Consider the following 21,119-nt stretch of genomic DNA (forward strand, 5'->3'; position numbering starts at 1 on the left):
AAAGCCAGAAATTCAAAATCAAGGAAAAAGTATTCTTTTTGAGGCAATTTTGGAAGAAAATAATTTAGCGTCTAGAACAACTCATTATTTGAGCAGTTTCGCTCCTTCGAGCTTGACTTTTCGCGTAAATACGCGCAAGAAACGCACAGGCTCGTTTCTTAAGTAATAGAAGGAAATGGAACGCTTTAACAACATTTCCAGAGCCTAAAAGCCCGTGAAGCCATCATGTTTGGTGTCGATCCCTGTCCAGCCACCAGAAAGCTCCACACACCTCGGTGCGCCCCAGCCAGCCTCGAGCTCGCAGCTAATGGAAAACATTCATCTGATTACCAGATACTTTCCTCCACATCCCACTATAATTATAATTAGTTTTTGAAATGAGATTCTTGCTGGTGGGTAGTAGGATGCAAGGGGAAGAAGGAGACGTACTGGAAGATCTTCGTCTGCTATTTCTACACAGAAGAAATTCTCCTCATATCCATCATCCCCGGCATTGAGCTTTGGGGGAAAAGGCAGCTTATTCTCAAGGATATCCTCTAGTTTGGAGTCGATTTCATGGTCGGGCGAGTCCCATGGGCCGGCCGAGAGAATATTCCTATAATATTGCGGAAGAGAGGAACTGATATTGTCACTCATGCAAGTTCGGAGCTTGTTCTGCTTCTTCTCACTACTAAATCCGTTCACAACTGCATCTGAGAAGTAAATTAGTCTCAAGACCTCAAGTATGGATTTAGAGCCGTGAGGTCAAACACCCGTGGGTATTGGTGTCCGCATGATCCTCCCAGATCAACGACGTCACCAGGAGGGAATGGAAAACATACCCGCAAGAACTTGCTGGATGTGGAAAATCTTTGCCATTAATGCATTGTGGGCTGTCCTGGCAGCTTTTTTGATCCTTTTGTCTTCCATCCTCTCAAATTCTGGGATCGAGCTCCATTCAACTAAGCCAGCTACAAAGATGAGAGCCTCTGTGAAGAGTAACTTATGTCTGATCTTTGAGGCTAGAGCCATGACCTGGCAGGGATTATGTGATATAAAGGACTTGTCAGAAGATTCGTTCAATAGTGCATTGTTGATTGATTGAGAGAGGATTGGGAGGCAGAGATAATAATCGGCAAGTTCCACCAGAGTCTTCAACTGAGCAAGGGTGGTCAGATTGTACGATTGGCTGTAGATGGCACAGAGCAGCTTTTCGAAGCAGCTCTACTGATGGTCAATTTCGCCTGTGTATGTGTGGTAACGGCTCTTTGTACCCTGCGAGTACACGAAATTAGCTTTGTCCATCAAACTCAAGAGATCATGGATTTGAAGATATTCAAGCGCAGAATTGTGAGATAATCAAACCACTGTTTATCGAAAAGCAGAATTATATTGAATGCAGTGTTCAAAGCGGAGACTCACGATTATTTTTGGTTTCTCAATCAAGAACCAACCACCGTTGGCATGCCCTTCAGAGTCGTTACCCACCCTAGTAATCCATTCGTACAGGAATTTGGAGGACTTGGTATTCTTGGCGGTGCCACTTCGTGCAGTGTCCTTATCTATGAAGTCCAGAAATGCGGCAAAGAATGCTGAGTGAAGCTTGAGGATTGTGGAATGGACATGATAGTCTCTTCCTAGAATGTTAATAAGAATATCTGGCTCCAAGCCGCCGGTTGTGTTGAAGATGACTGGCGTGTTGGGATCGGTCTTCTGCTTCTTTAATGGTGGTGGCTCCATAGTGAGTGGTGTTGTAAGGAGCTTTCGAATTCAGGTTTGTTGAAAATTGGTTTCGAACTTTTTTCTGAGGGGAAGATGTAGAAAGAAGCCTCTGGCGGAATTCAAGGAGGCAGACGTTGGAAGTCACGCTAGTCTCGCTAGCACATCTGTAAATCAACATTCACTTCACGCTCTTGGTAGCTCGCCTTTTTTTCGCTGATGATTTCAGCAAGCTACCACTCAAGAATCATCGCCTGATTCACCATATCGGGGGAGTTTCCATTGTACCAACAGCATGTTGAAAGAGGGAGCCTCCAGGAAGAGTGAACTTGGGAGTCAAAATGGGGCACCAGGGTAAGCTTGTTGCTAGTTATTGTGATTGCACCAAGAGTAAAGTATGCTCCCTTCCACGACACATCAACCGGCTCTCTCATTGATATGAGATCTGCCTCGCTTGTCTTGATCTTCATTGTCGTAGCTTATTAGATCGCTCGAGTAGACAGCTTCATGCAATTGTCGATTCTAGGTGAGCTACAATACTTGCGGCGCATGGGTATTTGCACTATTCAGTGACTTTTAATTATTTCCCGATGTTCATTTGACGTTCGATACATTGGCAATAAATAAAAGTCGCTCACGATTTCCGGCACCCAGAACCGGCAACCTTTGCCAACAGACGAAGCGTGTCTAGAAGTACCTGAAAATGTCATTATCTCATGGAGCCATGAGAGGCTCGTAAGTACTCGTACCATCATATCGATCAAGTCTCTACTTTTGTGCTATCATTCAAGGCTCTTAGCAGTGGCACGAAGATTTCCCAAGTTGAACTGATCATGTCTAGAAATCTGTCTCATTGACATCCCATGGAAGATCCTCGTCCTCAATCTCTGCGCAAAGAAAATGATCTTCCATACTTCGAGTCTCTGGCCTCACTTCCTCCGGGATTTCTTCGTCGTCAATATTGTTCTCTTCCTCTGGGATCACAGGCGTGGCTTTTCCCGATTTCAGAGTGCCTTTATTCAAGAGAAGGTTGTTGCGGAGAAGGCCATTCATGGCATCTTCAAGCAATTCTTCAAGTGGGTATATACTGTAAGCTCTCAGTGCTTTGTCTAACTCTCTGAAGTATCTAGGCATGTAAAAATCACCACGACGATTGGTCCGTGTAATTGCTTGATCCATTGCTTGATCCATAGCTCGCTTGACTGGAGAATCTTCGATTTCCATTTTGACTACATTGACCTCGTGCGATATCACTGCCAGAAGCTTGTGATTGATATCGACTATTTTGAGAGCAATGTCTGCGTATACTTTGTGGGCAATCTTCCGCAATTTCGTATCTTCCAGAGTGTGGTACATCGGCATACTCCAAGGGCCCACGATCCACACGAGGGCTTCTCTGAACAAGATTTTGTTTCTCAGCTTTGTAGCTAGCTCAATAGCTTCGCATCGATGGTTGGGAAGGTCATTTATAAGATCTGGACTTGAGAGGAATGCCATGTTAAGAGTCCGGGACACGATAGGTAAAGCACAGTAAAAGTCGGCGAGTCTTGTCAAGATAGACAGCTCGGAACAGCTGCTGATACAATATGGATTGACGTAAAATGCACAGAGCATTGCCTTGAACATCTTGATCTCCCGAAAGAGATTACCTGAGAAGGCAGCTGTGGATGTAGAATCTGTCTGTATTGTGTCATAAGTGATGGTACTTTGAAGGAGGTCTGTATCTTACGTTTGGTTTAGCAGCGGTGAGGTACCAGCCAGAGGAATCATCACCATCGATCTTGGTGACCCAATGATATTTGAAGGATCCAGACAGTCCATTGAGCGAGATGAATGAGGTGGCAGCAGTGGTTGAAGGATCTCTAGCTGTGGCGCTTGTAGGAACAGTCGTGGCTTTTGGAGCCTTGTCTGGGGAGTCGAGGAACATTCTGAAGTACGCGGAATGAAGTTTAAGTAGGATTGAATGGACGTGAAACTCCTGATCGAAGACAACGAGACGCGTGTCTGGTAGGTGGCCGGGTGTGGTAAACACGACAGGTTTGCTGATCTTTTGCTTTTTTACTGGAGGTTCTGCCATGGTGGAAAGTCGTCGATCGCGAGAATGTCTTGTGCGACTTAACTTGGAGATACAGGAAGCAGATAACAAAGCTCTAGGTATATTAAGCTTGAAATGGAAGTGTAATATCTGATATTCGAGTTGCAGTGGTCGCATGAAGCATGTGGCCCAGTGAGATATTGTTAACCCCGCTGGCCCTGCCTTGTCATGGCAGCGGTCAGCGTACAACATATCACGTGCCATCCGGCTGCCCTCCCTGGATTGCATTTTCAAAGTGACACAATCTGAATAAACTGCGAAAGACTGGAACTTTTGGCACTCCACCTGTTGTTTATTGCAGGGTCTTGAACCATCAAGTTTCTCGAGAGACTGTGATCAACCTCTTTTCCAACTACTCTTCCCTACGACTGACGAAAGGCTTCCACCTGGGAACGAAAAATCTCCAAGTTGGTCACAAAGATGGGTTGACGTGGAGTGCATATAGCATCGTCTTGAAGAACATCATTCCCACCTGGCAAAGTACTATACCTGCCTAGGTACTTTGAGGAAAGGTGTGTGCAAGGATGTCCACGTGACAGAGTCCAACATCTCCGCAAAACAACGCTCAATGATCTTGTATCCATCATTCAGTCAACGCTTGTCTCTGTTGGCGTTAACTAGCCTAGAACCGCCGACAAAATGGAATATGGTGCAGGCAAAGCTGCTCTCCAAGTTCGGGTAAGTCCTTGCCCACGACATCACAGTTGTCCAGCAAGTCCGAAAAAAAGGTCTAACATGCCCAAGTGCATGCATTATGCTGTCATCAAGCACTTCTACGACGAGCTGAGACACGCAGCGCTTTCCGGAGATGCAATGATATGGTGCCTCGGACCCTTCAACGATCCAATCTATACGACCTTCGAAGACCAGGATCTGAAGACACTTGCAGACCATATGTACTTCAAACTCAGCGCTCATGTCCGTAGTCGACATTACGACCTAATTGCTCCAGTGACTGACGTCAGAAATAGCCGAGACGAGGTACTTGCGTTGTTGAACAAGGAAATGACTCTAAGCATGAAAATTAGAGATTCCAATGATGGAAAGCTACTCGTTCCCAAGATTTTCCGAGACTTGTACGAAGAGATCATGTATAGCGGAGGATGTGGAATCGCCAAGAAAGTTGTTCTAGAGAACTTTGCTTTGGATTTGCGGTCACATCTTTCAATTGGCAATGTTGAGTTGATCGAAGCCGGCAAGGATGTCCACGATTGCCAGGATCACTTCTTGTTGAACATGCTAGAGGCAAATGACTATCCTTGGGATTCCTCTGAGATCGATTGGTAGTTTACTTCAGTTTTGAGAGGTTGAGAAAATCTTTCTGCCATAAGCGCTTGACAGAGACACATTTTGGCTTCATAATCGGCCTTGTGGGAACCATTGAATTAATTTCTCAACGTGTGAGCAAGTTGGAATGTGCTTTGGAAGACACGAAAGCCTCAGTCATCACTAATTCTACGCAAAAGCTTCTATGGCCTGGCGTCCTTGGCCCTTGTGCCAAGAGATATCGGAGTGAAAGGCTGATGAATCCAACTTTACTTTGTTATTAGTAGATCGTTAAATCGACACCATAATGCGCTGTGGAAATTTGGAAGCAATACAGACTTACAGAGAAGAGAATCAAGGTAATTTAGTATGCCCATATTCCTCCTGGCAACCATATTGCATTCTCTTTAGCAGAGGCATGCTATGTTACGGTAGGGTGAAAATTGAAAGTCCTCATCCCACTCAAACACTTCGCTTACCTACTTTTTTGCCTATTCCCATTGACTTTATATCTAACAAGCTGTGAGAGATGCCAGAAAATAACTTCGCAGTAATAGACTGTTCCAGAACATATCCACCCACCTACACTGAGCAGGTGATGTTGACGCGTTGAGGAACTAACCTCGCCTATTTTTACAGGGGTATAGCCATTGTGTATTTCACTCCTTCTCCGTCTTCCTCGTTTCCTTCCTCCAAACCCAAACAACAATTTCTCACCCACTTGGAACTCACCCAATCTCTAACGCGTGCGAAATTAAATCTCGTCAGCGAGAGCCAACCAAATTGCGAAGATCGACCTTCCATACCAAGACCAGTATCAAGTAAAACCGAGAACCTCACCTTCAACATGGCGACCCACAACGATACTACACCAGAGCCCACTGTCTTCAGAGCTCGAGGTATGGAGATTGATACTCGTCTCACAGTCTTTAGCAAAGTATTCCACGTCAGCTCAGCAATCTTGAAAATGCACTCCCAGTACTTCTTCAAGTTCCTCGACTCGGCGGACAAGATTGCTGTCGAATCTTCGGATGGATTCAAATACGACTGGGTTACGAAGATCGTGGATGATGGAAAAGATTGGCAGCTTGTGTGTGCTGGTCCAAACGTAGGTTGCTTTGCCATTAAATCCTTGTTTCCTGGCTCCTGGATACAATCGCGAACATGACCAATTGAACTGACAAACAGAATACAGGCTGGCGATCTCAATCGACCCCAGTGGGCCAAGAGCAAGCACGAGAGATGCTATCAGACGAGTGCGTTTCGCAATATTCTGAAGGCTATGTACATGCTGCCATACAGGCTTGACAGGGTGCAAGATCTGTCAAATATGACCTGCTTGGCTCGATTTTACATGTGTCTTCCCCTAGTTTCACGGACTTTAGATGGGGCATTGGCAAGAAGCCATAGCTTGTCTCGTGTTGACCTGCGAGATTCTTGTTCTGAATTACTTTCAGTAGCTATTGAGCTTAGACACAAAGCTTTGTTCGAGGACTCTTTGATATACTGCCTCGGGCCTTTTTCCAACCCAGTCTTCCAACAAATGACCGACAACAAGCTCAACAGACTGGCTCTGTCACACTATCATAAGCTCAGATCTGATCTTTCAGGACTTCTTCATACTATTATTCACGCCATGGTTGAGGAGGGACCCCTTAGAGGCGACCATAATACAGCAGATGACGCGTTCAGCAGCCGTCCTTTGGCTTGTTTTAGGCGTGCAATCGACCTGGAAGCACAGAAGTTTTCTGGGAGTGGCCATGTCTACCTGCCCAGACTGCTCCGCGGTATGCTTGAAAACGAACGAGTTTTTTCTTCATTCATTACGAAGGGCCTGGCCTCCTTCATGCAAAACGATCTAACAATCCGTCATGGCTTATCAGAGGAAGCTGGCAAAGACAGCTCTGAAGACTACTTCCTAGTAAGCACGATCGAAGGCGACGATGACTACCCATGGGATACTACCGTTGAAGACTGGTAGTTTGATATCGCGACTAAAGGCTCAGTCTCCACGATCATACGAAGAATTGCACGGATCTAGAGCCATCCTGTCTGACAACTCTGTCCGTTCGGCCGACTTCAATCATTTCATTCCCTGCGCAACAAGTATTATTGTCGCGATACACCCAAAGCTGACATTTGTCGACAAGGACAAATTCCTTTCCAACCGAAACTCTCTACTCTCCAAGATCAGATGCTTTCCACACTTACGACTTCCAGAGGACTTCCACCGGAATACTGTCATGCAACTCAAACTCCGCTCATACAATTCTCTGTTTTATTCCATTTCCAAAATCGACAAATAAAAGACCAAAGTCACTGCGATCTATACTCCGAACCCCTTTCTTGCGACACACGCCTTTCAGCGGACTTTCTTCTGCCTGCACAATTTTGACTTCAGCTCTCCTTTTAGCATCCCATTCTCTTCATTATCTGCAAGACATCTTGCTAGGATAACCATGGTTGGTTAGGGTGTTGCAGAAAGACGAATCCACTTCTATTTCGCTAAGAGAGTGAAAGATAAAGAGATTGTACGAAGAACATTACAAACGGAGATGGCGCAAATGGTAGAGACAGAAGCTTAATTCTAGAGAAAATGCAAAAACCAAATTTGAACATGCAGCAGTAAATTTATTTTTAGAATCCTCGTGACATTACAAAGGACCAGAAAAGGTAACATTGGCTTCAGAAACTTCATGCAATATCTCTTCAGATCTTCGCAACCTAAGGCAAGGGCCAAGTCGCGTACGATCAGAGGCTGCACTGCACCTCCTCCGTTTCATTTCATCTCATGGATTCGTAACTCATCATCTATCTTTTTATCTATCATTTCCCATTTCATCCTTGTCGTCCGTCACAACGCTGTAGTGTTGCCTTTTATTTTTCTCCCCACAGGCCAATCTATCTACATCGCCAACAGCTTCAATTCGTCACACTCCTCAACGCCATCGCCCCCAAAACACCAACTTCCAACTCTCTCCTTAGGTCTTCTCCTACCTTCCTATTCCCATTCCCGTTCCCATTTACCTCTCCACTCCCATTTAGAGCGTTCTTTCCACCACCTCCTCCACCACCACCTCCTGGATGACTAGCATTGAGCTTATAAATCTTCCTCACCCTCTTCTCATCCACGGTCTCTGCTAGATTCTCATCTGTGAAGGGGATGTTCTCGCCTTTGATGGAGGAGGAGAGGTGTGTGGCGATGGAGGAGAGTGGGAAGGAGGTGGTGGGGGTGGAGAGTTTGATGATGAGGAGGGTTGTGGTGCTGGGTGTTATGCCGAAGCGGCGGAAGGATTCGGCGATCTGGTGGTGGGGGGTGGGGTGGTTAGTTGAGTTTTTGGGAGATTTGGTGATTTGGTGAGGGTGGTTAGGGGGGAGGAATTGAAGGGTGGAGGGGGATGAGGGAGGGGGTTGGAAAAGGGGGAAGAGGATGGGGCTGAGTAGGGATCAAGGAGTGGAGAGAAGTGAGGAGTAATGTAGTGTAATGGAGTGAGGAAGGGGCTTGATGTCATTGTGATCAAAATAAGACCGCTCTAGGGAAAATGGGGCTGTGACGAACATTGTTGTTAGGTGAGAGTGAGAACACGATCTCTGAGTGGACATTGCGGCTCCGTAGTCTGTTTTCTAGTAGATCATTGACGGCGCGATAAGCGGCTGCTAGAATGTGAACTTTAGATAGGATCTGGGTTCTTGTTAATCTCTGAGCTTTCAAGGGTTTGAATTTATCTGGTGTGAAAGGAGGATAAGTGCATATGAAAGTTGGACCGAACAATGTATATATCACGTGATTTACCCCTCCAAGAATTTTGGCGGGGCATCACAGCGCACAGTTTTGCCTTGGATTCCAGTCTTTGTGCGAGGGAGAAGGAAGGAAAGGGTGACAAACCACACTAGCATCAATCAACGCATACTCGAAATCCGTGTTACCAGCCAGCAGCTGCGAGTGCAGAAAAGCGGCGTTGGTGACGTTCCGGTACAGTGCGATGTGGAGGTCATAGTTGGGCGGGAGGTGTTCAAGATGGACTGTCTGAAAGTGCGACGCCGACATCTTGTGCTGGACCCTGTAGGGCTGAGTGGCGCCGACTAGGATGATGGGAGAGCGTGTGAAATGATTCGGCTGAGCCGGCTATTGACACGCTTCTGGACCGGTCTGCCTATTGACCACGGTAGTAGAGGAGGTGGGTAGGCAAGGAGTAGTGGTTACGCCTATGGTCCTGATGGATTTAATTACGACTGGGTGTTCAGCCCTATGGAGTCAAGAGTGTTGTGGGCTGTGAGTGGAGCAGCGAATTTGCTTGTTTTCGAGGGCTGGTTGGGGTATCCGATGGGTTGCAGCCAGTGCTGTTGTGTTGTGTTGTGTTGTGTTGTGCGGTGCGGTGCGGTGCGGCTGCAGAAGTTTGAGAAAAGGGGTGCGCGATGGATGGTCTTTCCACGTGGGATCAATCGATGCTAGGATAGAGGTCGTAATGAAACCTGAGATGAGAATAGAAGCCTTTTACCTAGTTGCCTCTCTGGCTGCGGATTATTCGCTGCTACCTAAGGTAGGTACTCGTATGGTAGGTAGGTAATCTATGTTAGCCTTCGAGCTTGTTGTGACGTTAAGGAGAGAACCTTGGGGGTTTAAAGCGAAGCGAAGTGAAACGGTTCTTTTGTAAATTTACGGAGCACCGTCCGGACTCCGCACTCAACTACCGACTGGTGCCGAATCTACTGTGAGGTAAGGTAAGGTGGACGTGAAGCTTATTTGGCTGCCGGATTCCGGACAACACACAGATGCAACGCTGGCATGGCAAGGGTGCAAATTTGACAATGCAAACAATACTGTAGTAGAGTACAGTAGTCTTCTTCGGATTCGATCCGGGAAACACAGAATGGTAGGGTAGGTAATTGAAACATATCATAATAATGGCATGGTCTGGCATGGTATGACATGGTATAGCATGGCTGATGATCCGACATGTTTGGCGGTGAGGTGAGCAGATCCCCTAGCGCCCATCGGGATCTGTCGGTGACAGGCCAGGGCCAGGCCAGGGCCAGGCCAGGACAGGCCAGGACAAGCCAGCTGAATAATACTGTAATGTGAAGGGTTCGAAGGGTTCGAAGAGTTCGCCAAGGGTGTTATGGGTTTTGTCCGGAGTGAGATGCGCTGCTTTGGGAAGACGCCAAGGGTAAGAAACCTTAGCATCCTTGTGTTCATGGAGAGGACCAGGGTACCGCCATGCACCGCACAAGAGTGGCATTTTACTTTGCTCTTGCGCCATATGATCAAAGGATCCATGCCATGCTGCTGCGAGAGACTGGGGTCGCTTCGCTGGGAACGGGGAATGTGGGATATCTCCGCTGCTAAAGGAGAGGAGCACCGTTGGGAGAGGAGCACCGTTGATGCTGTGTAATTCGATACATGGATGGCGTTGGCCAGTGCGAAGTTGCCTGCATTACATTATTCATCAGGTGCACTGAAACCGGTAAGGGATAGGATAGGTATGAAAGGTGCAGAGGCCATCATTAAATGGTTGTTTTTTAACTGGTTGTGCTATTTTCTCAGGATTTCTTGGCTGCCTCGTACTTCTGGCATCGCCACAGATGAGTCCTATCCTATTGAATAGTCGAATCGGTGGCGATGCTTGGGCCCTGGGTAATTTTCAGAGATGTCCTTTACCCAGAGAAGACAAGTCGAAAACAAAAGGTACCTACCAAGGATTGCCTAGGAATCTGTGGCCCTGCCCTGCTCACCCCTATGCGTAAAGTCTAGCCCTTAGTCCTTGAGGTGACTGGGGCTGGAGAGACCGTGGATACTCTTGCCGCTGTCTGCCTCCGGCTGAGGATTGGTAGCAACACATTCTCGTATTTTGTGAAATGTTTTGATGCATCATCTTTCTATTCCAGACTATATCTTTCAGACTTTTGAACAATACTTTTTTTCATTTACATCTCTGCTCTGCTCTGCTCTGCGCTGCGCTGCTCCGATTGCGAAAGCATTCCAGTGGCATTTCATACGGAGGACTAGCGTCAATCTGGACTAGCGCTCCCTCGAGCAGCGTAAGGTAGCCAGAATGAGTTCAGGTCCTCTGGCTGGCCTTCCCAGCTATGTCTACGCCAGAGAAGACCAAGAGACCTTCAACTATCAATACCCTCAAGCACAATCGCATGCGCCAACCACTTCGTCGTACGTGGTGAACTCCAACGGCGTATCCCCCTACTTCGAAAGTCAATTCCGTTCGTTGGAATACCGGCCGGCTTCTTCCACGGTTTCTGCCGGCGCATCATATGCAGCTGCAGCTGCAGCTGCGACCTCAACTCCAACCATGCCCCAGAAACGCCCTTCTGAGGACGACAGCAGCAATGGTTCACCAGTCAATAGTTCACCTGCGAAGCACATGAGAACGGAGCGTCCCGAGGAATTTTCAAAGGCTGTCCTAAAGAAATTAAAGGACTCGAACAGAACCGGACAGGCTTGTGACAGATGCAAGGTGAGTCTCACAGGCTTGCAACGATGAACCCGAGCTTAGATTAACATGTGTTGCAGGTACGAAAGATCAGATGCGATCCCCGCGAGTCGGGATGTGGCCCTTGCGAGCAGAATGCAACGGAATGCGTCACTACAGACAGGATCACCGGGCTTGCGACCAGAAGAGGATATACGGATGCACTCGAGCGACAAAATCGGAACTCTCGACTTCGCATTGAGGAGTTAGAACGTCAAGTAATACAACTCGGTGGAAACATAAAGTCTCCAAATGGGTATCAAAATGCAGGTACCGGCTACGAATATCAGCAACCTGCTCCAACATGGAATGCTACGAATTCATACCCACCCCAGGACTTGACTGGCAGTCCTCGACAAGAGACCAACATCTTCCGCCCACTTCCAGTCCCTACACCAGGAGCCTGCGGATCCACGTATCTCGGAGTATCTGCTGGCAATTCAAATCTGAGTGCCATTAAGGGAACGGCATTGACCATTCTTGGAATGGAGATCGATATCGCCAATTTCGATTCCTGGGATATGGATGAGCCAAAGGATGAGCAGTCGAAGGCAAACTTGTACAACAAATCCTACCAATCGTTCCTACAAACGGCATTGAACGTCAATCCTAAGGTGACGAACGTCGAACTCCCGGAACGTTCGCTAGGCTTCGAGTACGCCAGCTGGTATTTTCGAGCTTTGAACCCATACACCCCTCTTCTACACAAGAACACCCACATGAAAATGGTACGTTTTCTGTAATCGTCCGTGATATAGGCTAATTCCTGTAGTTGGCTCGATTTTACGATGATCCTACCTTCCGACCAACAACCGCCGAAACTGTCATGGTGCACATGGTATTTGCCATCATGCTGTTTCAGTTCTCCGTCCGAAATAATGATGACATGCGAGTGAAGAATGATTACAATGTGAAGTCAAACATGCACTACCATTATTCACTCAACAAATTCTACGAACTCTCTTGCAGCCACACCGTTCAAGATGTGCAAGCCATGACTTTGATCTGTCTCCACCTGCGAAACTTTCCAAAGCCCGGTGCCAGTTGGATTTTGACTCAAAACACAATGTCACTCGCCATTGAGCTTGGGCTACACCTCTCGGCAAAGCGATGGGTTGTGGAGGCGAGACCAAATCTTTTAGACATCGAAATGCGAAAGCGAACCTTCTGGGTCATCCTTGCAATTCAAGTCACACTCAGTGGGAAACTTGGTCGTCCAATGAGTCTGAGGTATGAAGATTATGATGTAGAGTTCCCGGAAGTCATGGACGACGATTTACTTTCCGAAGACGGCCTCGACACTTCACGCCCAGGTAACTGTACACATGAGATTGGCTTGGTAGCTATGCGTATATTGCCACTCTACATGGAGCTTTACAGCAACATCTATGCAGTTCGTCGGTATCCCGATAGTTACATCACAACTGTTAAATCACTGGAAGCCAGAGTCCAATCCTGGAGGGACAACTTACCACCACATCTTCAACTCACCAAAGAAACAGCTGGAACCGAAAATCGGCCTTTTGCTCTATACGCAGAGATGTGGTACTTGGAATTCCGCCTCTTGCTCAGACATCCATCAGTGGAAATGACGGATGACAAAGCTTTCAAGGCAGAGGGTATGCGAGCTTGTGACGATTGCGCCCGTCAAATGTTGAGCTGTGTCATGGAATTGCAACAGTACAACACACTCGACACAACTTGGTACAATGCCGCTGTCTACGTTATGGCTATCACCACTACCTTGTTCGCAACGCATGACAAGAAATCAACAACGTCGGCAGAGATTGCTGCTCTTAGAGCTGATATGGATAAGTGGCTGAACATCATGGGGGATGTTGGTCGTCTTCTTGGTAAGTACATCCCGACTCGAGGTCTGGTTTAGGTCTAACTTTTCAAAGGTTCTGGCGATAGTTTGAAGGAAGCTGTGCGTGGAGTCATTGAGGGCACTCTAGGAATGCTTGATAGAAGAGTCACTCCTCCAAACCCTTCCTACATCCAGAACAGCAGTTCTCCTGCAGACTCAAAGATGCAGCTTCAGCGATCAGACTCTGACTCCGCCTACGGAAACATGCCAGGCTACGCTCTCGAACAGAACGCTCCGGCGAACGGCCTCAGCACCACAGAATTTTCTCATGGACAGGTTCCTCACCACACAACTCCATACCCTGCCGCGACAGTGTACTCGACATATGCCGAGACACCATCCACCATTGCTTACACACCCCACGACAATTCGCAACCCTTCGCTAACTACCCTCCATCCAGCAATGAGCCACCTCTTCTCGGAGGCTTCCAAATGGCCCCAGCTCAAACACAGCAAAACGACCAATGGCAACGCTCGATATCTGGCAACCCTCCAGGTGCACAGGCCTGGCAGCAGTGGGCCCACAGCATTGGACAAGTCGAGTCTCAAGATCGTTACAGTGCAAGTGCTCTCATATCTCTTAATGCTCGGGACAGCGCTGCGGCTGTGAACGGTGCTCAAACTGCGATGTCGGATATGAATGGTTTGCAGCCCGTCCTTGGATTCGACCAGTCGATGGGGAACCTGAATGGAGTGGTCAATAGCTGGCCGCAGAGCACGTTCTTGGGCCAAGGCCAGGAAATGGGACCTGGGTCTGGATGAAAGTTACGATGCATTTGTGAATATCGCGGGAATTTCAAAAGTCTGCAATCCTTTGGCGGGTCTGCATTATGGATCTCATGACGGGCGTCTTCGGTGCACTAGATGGTTTGGCTGGTTGATCTGGCGTCGCAAGGACTAACGATATACTGGATACCCGAAGTGTGCACATGGTGGGGTACGCTCAATGCGACTTTAACAGTAGTGTTTGGCATTTGCGACTTTGTATGATAGTTTTATTAATGACTACTAATAGCTAATGGGTGGTAACGGTCGGTGATCGGTTGAAGGGTGGCGGAGGAAAATCACACTGGTATTCATGAATCTAGGTATCAATAAAAAGCATGATATCCACAATCGGTTTCTCGCGCCATTCGTCTTGACGATGTTCTTGAACACAGGTAAATTCTTGATGCTGGAGGTCTCTTCAGGCCGTCTTCCAACTTGGACTGAGGAGACGAGACTTTTCGAGGATTCTGATGTTTTTAGAATAATGAAAGTCGGTGGCTTGGGCAGTCCTGTGCAGGGACACGGTACCTCCCATGAGCTGGACTGACAATGGAAAGAAAGCATGAAATGGGTGTCAAGCCAGGCTGTATAATAGCGACCTAAAGTACCATTGCTGATAACCAGCGTCTTCTAGCCAATCAGAGAATAAAGAAAACACTTTGCTACTAAACAATGATAAGATTACTGACGCGTCGATGTTCAACGGGAGTTGGAGGAGTTTTGGTGGGGCCACCAGGGCTCCGATGTCTCCTTTCGCCAAGACGGCCGCTTCCCGCAAACAGCACTAGCTCTATCGCGGTTTCCACAGCAACATTGACGGAAACCAAATAATACCAAAAACATCGTCACTGATGGTCAACGAACAATCTGCAGCAAACCACGACAACCACGACGACGCCGACAAAATTTCGACAACTTCTTTCTTTCGCTCATTAGACTGTATCTGCTTTCTTCCGGGTAGTTCTGCTTCAACTCTATACCAGACCGAGAGGTTGCGCGACTTGTTTACGAACCGTTTGTTGATGGGAGTGGACCGACAGCACTAAATACAATTCACAATGTCTCTCGCAGACCCAGGAGCGTCGTCGATTTCGGTCGCTGGTATGTAGCTCAAGCTAGAAATATATCCCAATGCTAACCTTGAGCAGTCCGAGTTCGACCTTTCACGATTCGAGAAGCGGCGCAAGTGTAAGCACCTATATCCCCAAGGATAGCAAGACATGGTCTGACTCTATGTAGAACGAAATGCGACGATGGAACGATGTTCCTGGGAGATGGATCTCTTGCTGGAGCTCCCGCACCAAGATTAGGGGGCAAGGGAATCCGACCAGTGATCAAAGTCCTGGACGATAAATGCTTGTATGTTTTGTTTGTTTTAGATAGAGGATGAAACTGATGGTAGCAGAATATTCGACCCTCCAGAGGATAATCCAATTCAGAAATTCGGCCGATCGATGGTTTCAAATATGGGCAAAAGATCAAAAGATCAAACCTTTGGGTTCGATCGAGTCTTCGACGATAACACGACACAGGGCGAGGTCTACGAAGCTACTACAAGAGGCCTATTGGATAGTGTTATGGAGGGATACAACGCCACGGTCTTCGCGTACGGAGCAACGGGATGCGGGAAAACACACACGATCACTGGAACAGCACAGCAACCAGGAATCATCTTCTTGACCATGCAGGAGTTGTTCGAGAAGATTGCTGAAAAGAGCGACGAGAAACACACCGAAGTTTCGCTCTCATACCTTGAAATCTACAACGAAACGATCCGCGACCTGCTGGTACCTGGAGGTAGTAAACAGGGGCTGATGTTACGGGAAGATGCTAATCAAGCTGTTTCTGTGGCCGGTCTCTCCAGTCATCACCCCAAAGATGTTCAGGAGGTGATGGATATGATCGTGAAGGGCAACGAATACAGAACGATTTCGCCAACAGAAGCAAACGCCACCTCATCACGATCCCACGCCGTTCTCCAGATCAATCTTGCTCAGAAAGACAGAAATGCGGATGTCAACGAACCCCATACCATGGCTACACTCAGTATCATCGATTTGGCAGGAAGTGAACGTGCAAGTGCTACAAAGAACCGTGGAGAGAGATTACTGGAAGGCGCCAACATCAACAAGTCTCTTCTTGCACTTGGTAGCTGTATCAACGCGCTTTGTGATCCCCGGAAAAAGAATCATGTCCCATACCGGAACTCGAAGCTTACTCGACTCCTCAAATTCTCTCTGGGCGGAAATTGCAAGACAGTCATGATTGTCTGTGTAAGTCCGTCGAGCGCTCACTTCGACGAAACACAAAATACTCTACGATATGCCAATCGTGCAAAGAATATCCAGACCAAGGTTACGAGGAATGTGTACAATGTCAATAGACACGTCAAGGATTTCTTGGTGAAGATTGACGAGCAGATGGCATTGATCAACGAGCTTCGAGCACAGCAAAAAGACTCTGAAGGTGCTGCGTTTGTCAAATTCAAGAAGCAGAGCGAGAAGCGCGATGGTATTGTCAGAGAGGGAATAATGAGAATTCGTGCAGCATTCGAAAATTCGGCTTCGGAGAGGCAAGAGAAGGCTGGTAACATGAAGAAACTGCGTCAAGTTGAGCGTCGGATCAGCTTGTTGTCTTCCTGGATAGGTGCATTTGATAACATCTGCGATTCTCGAGAGGACGAGGACATGCCACCAAGTCTTGTGGCAATGCGAAAGACGGCTAGTGGAATCCTGGTTGAGCTTGAAAATAGCAGGCAACACTACCATCAACGACTAGAGAAGATCAACTGGGAACGCTCGCTCGACTCTGCGCTTCAGAATAGCGTTCGCTTACTCGCCGATGCCGATGGTGCGGATGGAGTTGAAGCTGCAAGCTTAGCACGCGAAGCAGAGCTCTTGAAGGCTAATGCTGTCAGAGATGCCTTGAGAGAAGTCTATGAGCAAGATAAGGGCGGTGATTCGGAAATCATGCAGGTCCTGCTGTCTGCCCAATTCGACATGATCTCTTCCCTCAGCGATATCCTCAGTATGAGCGAGCAAGATGCCGTTCAGCACGCAAAGACTGTCCTCAAACGTCTGCTCCAAGCAGGCACTACTGCAGCTTCGCATGTTATCAAGCCAGATGGTTCTCTGAAGGTAGTCGAAGCTTTCCCTCCGACCAAGCGTGGAACACCAAAGCGCAAGAAGCCAGCGTATGCTCCTACAAACGCCGCCCCGATTGCAATGCCACCTCTGGCTGCAGTTGCACCACAAGTCTTCTCGTCACCAATGAAGTCTTCGCCCCGCCGAAGAAAGGTTGTTGCAGGAAAGAAGGGTATCTCTTTCACTCCCAAGAAGCGCAGTGTTCGATGGCGAGATGACACAGATTCTGGAGCCCTCGCAGAGTTCGAGAAAACCCCACAGAAGCAAGAATCAACTCCTGAGGTATCTTCGGTCGAGCAAAGTATAACTTTGCCGGCATTGCCATCATACCTTTCCGAGGATGTCTCAAACGACTCTCTCGGCTCATCCCCAATTCCACAAGCTCCGGAGCCATCTTTTGAAATCAAGCCCAAGGCCAATCGGTTCCAAGCTGGATTCTTGTCGAAAAAGTCAGAAGGATCCCCTCCACCTCCCACTATTACGAATCTCTCGTCGTCGGACAATGATCAATCCCCGTTGCGTGATATCATTGCATCCAACGCCATCAACCGTACTTCACTTAACATAATGCAGACAGCCAAGAACAGCATCACGCCTACGGATAGCGGTAATAACTCTTCATCAGAAGGAGAAAGCGGATGGCAAGTCGATCGCATCGAAGGCGCCAAAATCAGCAAAGCACTAAAGCGCTCCGGCTCCATCTCAAGAGCATCCAACGTCCACGACTCCGCCACTCGAACCCACCGACGCGCCAGGAGCCCAACAGCAGCGACCATGTCTGGCTCGCCACCGAACGAGAACAACCTCTTCACGGCAAGCCATGCCAGACGGATGGTCAACAGCCAGAAGGAATCGTCGTTCTCGGCTAGTGTACTCAGCCCTCGCACTGCGCCCGTTGTCAAGAACCATATGAGGCGCACTACCATTGGTGAAGGTCGTCAGGTTAGTGGGACGATGGCTAGTGCGGCGGTTAGACTTAATGGCACCATTGGTAGTACGCCGAAGGCTAGGGAGAGTGTTGCTGGTATTGTTGGTAAGGGCGGATGGAGATGAGTGATGAGTGAGTAGATAGCCATGTTGTGGTTGAGGTTGTGGTTTTGGTTCTTGTATGAATATCTTTGAGGGGGATGGAGTTGTTGTGGTTGTTGATTTCTGCGGTTTTGTGTTTCGCATCGCATTCATTTGCATGGAGGCAGGCGTCTGCAAGCAAGCAAGCAAGCATGATGATAATGACTTTCCTGTATCTTTTTGCGGCGTCCTGAGTTTTGGCGTGGGGGGCGACTTGAGGAAAGGGGTGTTTGCTTGTTTGTTTGTTTGTCGTCATATCATATCATAGGTTAGGGCGGTGGGGACTTCGTCTGTGCAGAGTGTATTACAGTAGTTGTTGAACCGAATTGAATTGAAAAAGAAAACTATTACATATAAGATAAGTAAGGAGTTTGTGACTCGACAATCAAACCAAGATTTCCCGAGTCTTCGATCACAACGTAACACGCGTTTTCCATGGGTTTACTATTATCGAGGAGTACTTTCATTTCACGTTAGCAACGTATTTGTATTCTAAACTGCCACCAAGCTACGTGTCCCCCACCTCCGCTCCAAAACCGTCTAAACTAAAAATATCGAAGCACTCCAAATCATGACCTCTGATATCTAGCATTTCAATTGTTCGAGGACCTCGGCCCGACTAGTACTGAAGAAATTAGTCTTCTTGCTCGTCCCCATCGTCGTCAATCAAATTTGCGAAGGGATTCAGGGACTTTGATGCCGATTTTGGTGGTGGGAGAACCGTAGTCTTCTCACTATTTCTGCCATGTTCCGCTTTACCGGTGTTGGCTGTGTCTCTTCTTCTTCTTGCGTTAGAGGAAGCTTCTGCGAGTTGGGAGTGTTGGGTTGTATTGGCTTCGCGAGATTGGGTGCCGTTGAAGGAAGTGGAGCCTTGGTATGTTTGATCGTAGTATATTGGACTAGAAGTGGTTGAATGAGATATAGTACCGGCTAATGGTATGTAAACACCACGTGATTTTTGCCGATTGCAGCGAAGCAGGGGCATCTACCGTGATGATAGGTAAATCAAGGTCGCTGTTACTCAAGACGATGAATACTAAGAGTCGCATTTATTGACTTCTCCACCTATTCCTGAAGGCGCACCAAAATCTAGGGTCCAAGAGAAGTCCCACCAATCTCAGACTTGGAATTGGCAAAACTATGATCCAATCAAAAGCAGAGGCTCAAGAGGAATAAAGGGTGCTCTCATAATGTGATAGATTCAAGCTGATCGGCCAGGTGATCAAGTTGCTGGCTACTGGCAGCCTCCACGAAATTTTCAGATGAGGAGTCTCCAGTTCTGGAAGAATCTGCCACTTCCTCTTTCTCATCAGAAATTGTGGCGTTTTGGGTGGTAGAGTCGCCGCCCTTGGCTCGGTCTCCCACCAATTGGATCCAATTCATCGCAGGTCTCCACTCCTGGTCCACATAGAGACCAGAACTGGATTGAACATTGAAACCATACTCGTTTCCGTTCTCGACCGAGATGTAGTTGCTTGACTTGTGGAATGCCTTTGACTAACTTCTCCACTGCCTCGCTGATGCGTTCATCATCAGTCTTTCGTAAAAGTCTTTCGATCTAGTTGCCGTCCTCGTCATAATCGTTCGGGTTATAACGACAGCCCCAAGAGTCATCCCTAGTGTTCTTGTGCAAGGTGATTTTGGTCAAATTGTGAAATACTCGGCTCATCGGTGTAGTGTACACAGGGAGAGTTGATGCAAAGCCCAAACCGCGGTAGTAGGGCTGCTCGACTTGGGAAGTCCCAGTGATGTTGATTGACTTCAATTGAGCGGCGTTATGGGGGCCAATGGCGACAAAGGAGCGAAGGAAACCAATGCTTGTTGTTCTGGAGTTGCCAAGTAGGTATTGCAGACTTCAACCTCCGCGATCGCACCGTCACGAGTTGGTAGGCCTTATGTGCTCCATTGGGGCAGTCTTTGAGGATTTCCTTCCCATTGGTACCGATAAGCTGAGTATTTGCGGTACACCTGGCCATCATCTGGCAGATGCTTATCCTTGCGACGAAGCCGGCGACGATATCGATTGACTGCTGGGACAATGCCAATGTGCCGAACGAAGCAAATTTTGTAGATGATGAATCTAATGTCTGGATCTTGTTAGAAAAGAGGAATCGATGAATTGGGCTGGGCCGTATCCTACCGTAAGGTAAGTCGAGGAAGCCTAGGGAATGCTTCGCAACGATTTGCTCATTGCAGGGGGGGCTGCTGCTCTGTGTAGCCTCGGAGGCTTCGTTGTGATGATGTCCTGGGGGACCAACTTGTTTTTGGTCAGAGTCCATGGTGATTTAGATGTAATTTGACGGGAATTTGGCTCTGTTGTATGGTTGTGCAGGATTGCAGGAACCTGATGAAGTAAAGTATCGCTATTATGAATAGACGGGTCGGGAATGGGAAGAAGGGAGGAGGATATGGATAAAAACCCTGGCCAATATATAGACATATCGCTGTGACAGGCCGCAAAAGCGCACCGTGCTCGTGTTGCATGTCGATGAACGAACATGGCGACAAGTATGATTCATCCTGGCATTGCTCAAGTCTCCATGTCTACCTCCAATACATTCAATGCCTCTGCATTTGGAGGCGGCCATCACCCCCTTTTTGAATCTGGAAAAGGGTTACATATACGGACACATATGTTAAGCAAACATTAGATAATAAGCATTAATGGCCTACGAAAAACTCGGCCGCTGTCAAACTTGCAACTGTCCATGCGAATGTGGCATGCGACC

The 21,119-nt window shown here is 47.7% G+C and overlaps 7 protein-coding genes across 7 annotated transcripts; 4 read left to right on the top strand and 3 right to left on the bottom strand.

Annotated features, from left to right (window-relative positions):
• Nucleotides 1–326: 326 nt before the first annotated feature.
• Nucleotides 327–1,719, bottom strand: ONS95_004706 (uncharacterized protein; the record flags this gene model as incomplete). Its single annotated transcript, XM_058498078.1, has 4 exons — nucleotides 327–353; nucleotides 430–692; nucleotides 822–1,137; nucleotides 1,402–1,719. The coding sequence occupies 4 exons, from the start codon at nucleotides 1,717–1,719 to the stop codon at nucleotides 327–329; spliced, it is 924 nt and encodes a 307-aa protein (XP_058351588.1).
• A 733-nt stretch (nucleotides 1,720–2,452) lies between these two features.
• On the bottom strand, nucleotides 2,453–3,942 carry ONS95_004707 (uncharacterized protein). The gene is made up of 2 exons (XM_058498079.1): nucleotides 3,428–3,942; nucleotides 2,453–3,378 (listed from the first exon to the last, which is right to left on the bottom strand). The coding sequence occupies exons 1-2, from the start codon at nucleotides 3,908–3,910 to the stop codon at nucleotides 2,536–2,538; spliced, it is 1,326 nt and encodes a 441-aa protein (XP_058351589.1). The 5' UTR covers nucleotides 3,911–3,942; the 3' UTR covers nucleotides 2,453–2,535.
• A 490-nt stretch (nucleotides 3,943–4,432) lies between these two features.
• ONS95_004708 (uncharacterized protein) lies at nucleotides 4,433–5,080 on the top strand (the record flags this gene model as incomplete). Its single annotated transcript, XM_058498080.1, has 2 exons — nucleotides 4,433–4,471; nucleotides 4,538–5,080. 2 exons carry the CDS (start codon nucleotides 4,433–4,435, stop codon nucleotides 5,078–5,080), a joined length of 582 nt encoding a protein of 193 aa, XP_058351590.1.
• A 639-nt stretch (nucleotides 5,081–5,719) lies between these two features.
• Nucleotides 5,720–7,040, top strand: ONS95_004709 (uncharacterized protein; the record flags this gene model as incomplete). Its single annotated transcript, XM_058498081.1, has 2 exons — nucleotides 5,720–6,167; nucleotides 6,255–7,040. The coding sequence occupies exons 1-2, from the start codon at nucleotides 5,907–5,909 to the stop codon at nucleotides 7,038–7,040; spliced, it is 1,047 nt and encodes a 348-aa protein (XP_058351591.1). The 5' UTR covers nucleotides 5,720–5,906.
• Nucleotides 7,041–7,638: 598 nt separating this feature from the next.
• ONS95_004710 (uncharacterized protein) lies at nucleotides 7,639–9,107 on the bottom strand (the record flags this gene model as incomplete). The annotated part of the gene is made up of 3 exons (XM_058498082.1): nucleotides 7,639–8,362; nucleotides 8,619–8,741; nucleotides 8,946–9,107. The coding sequence occupies 3 exons, from the start codon at nucleotides 9,105–9,107 to the stop codon at nucleotides 7,982–7,984; spliced, it is 666 nt and encodes a 221-aa protein (XP_058351592.1). The 3' UTR covers nucleotides 7,639–7,981.
• Nucleotides 9,108–10,571: 1,464 nt separating this feature from the next.
• ONS95_004711 (uncharacterized protein) lies at nucleotides 10,572–14,871 on the top strand. The gene is made up of 4 exons (XM_058498083.1): nucleotides 10,572–11,529; nucleotides 11,586–12,272; nucleotides 12,317–13,397; nucleotides 13,446–14,871. The coding sequence occupies exons 1-4, from the start codon at nucleotides 11,113–11,115 to the stop codon at nucleotides 14,171–14,173; spliced, it is 2,913 nt and encodes a 970-aa protein (XP_058351593.1). The 5' UTR covers nucleotides 10,572–11,112; the 3' UTR covers nucleotides 14,174–14,871.
• A 173-nt stretch (nucleotides 14,872–15,044) lies between these two features.
• KLP5 (kinesin-like protein Klp5) lies at nucleotides 15,045–18,727 on the top strand. Its single transcript, XM_058498084.1, has 4 exons — nucleotides 15,045–15,280; nucleotides 15,328–15,367; nucleotides 15,419–15,538; nucleotides 15,585–18,727. Exons 1-4 carry the CDS (start codon nucleotides 15,238–15,240, stop codon nucleotides 18,373–18,375), a joined length of 2,994 nt encoding a protein of 997 aa, XP_058351594.1. The 5' UTR covers nucleotides 15,045–15,237; the 3' UTR covers nucleotides 18,376–18,727.
• The last annotated feature ends 2,392 nt before the right edge of the window (nucleotides 18,728–21,119 follow it).

Source organism: Cadophora gregata (genome assembly GCF_030347475.1).
Source record: "Cadophora gregata isolate MNR1 chromosome Unknown scaffold_15, whole genome shotgun sequence".
Classification (NCBI taxonomy): Eukaryota; Fungi; Ascomycota; class Leotiomycetes; order Helotiales; family Ploettnerulaceae; genus Cadophora; species Cadophora gregata.

Coding starts and splice junctions, on each gene's coding strand:
- ONS95_004707 (XM_058498079.1), bottom strand. CDS start 3,910: ATGCGACCACTGCAACTCGAATATCAGATATTACACTTCCATTTCAAG. Junction 3,379..3,427: donor TCACCGCTGCTAAACCAAAC/GTAAGATACAGA, acceptor GACACAATACAG/ACAGATTCTACATCCACAGC.
- ONS95_004711 (XM_058498083.1), top strand. CDS start 11,113: ATGAGTTCAGGTCCTCTGGCTGGCCTTCCCAGCTATGTCTACGCCAGA. Junction 11,530..11,585: donor AGGCTTGTGACAGATGCAAG/GTGAGTCTCACA, acceptor CATGTGTTGCAG/GTACGAAAGATCAGATGCGA. Junction 13,398..13,445: donor GGATGTTGGTCGTCTTCTTG/GTAAGTACATCC, acceptor AACTTTTCAAAG/GTTCTGGCGATAGTTTGAAG.
- KLP5 (XM_058498084.1), top strand. CDS start 15,238: ATGTCTCTCGCAGACCCAGGAGCGTCGTCGATTTCGGTCGCTG. Junction 15,281..15,327: donor GTCGTCGATTTCGGTCGCTG/GTATGTAGCTCA, acceptor AACCTTGAGCAG/TCCGAGTTCGACCTTTCACG. Junction 15,539..15,584: donor GTCCTGGACGATAAATGCTT/GTATGTTTTGTT, acceptor TGATGGTAGCAG/AATATTCGACCCTCCAGAGG.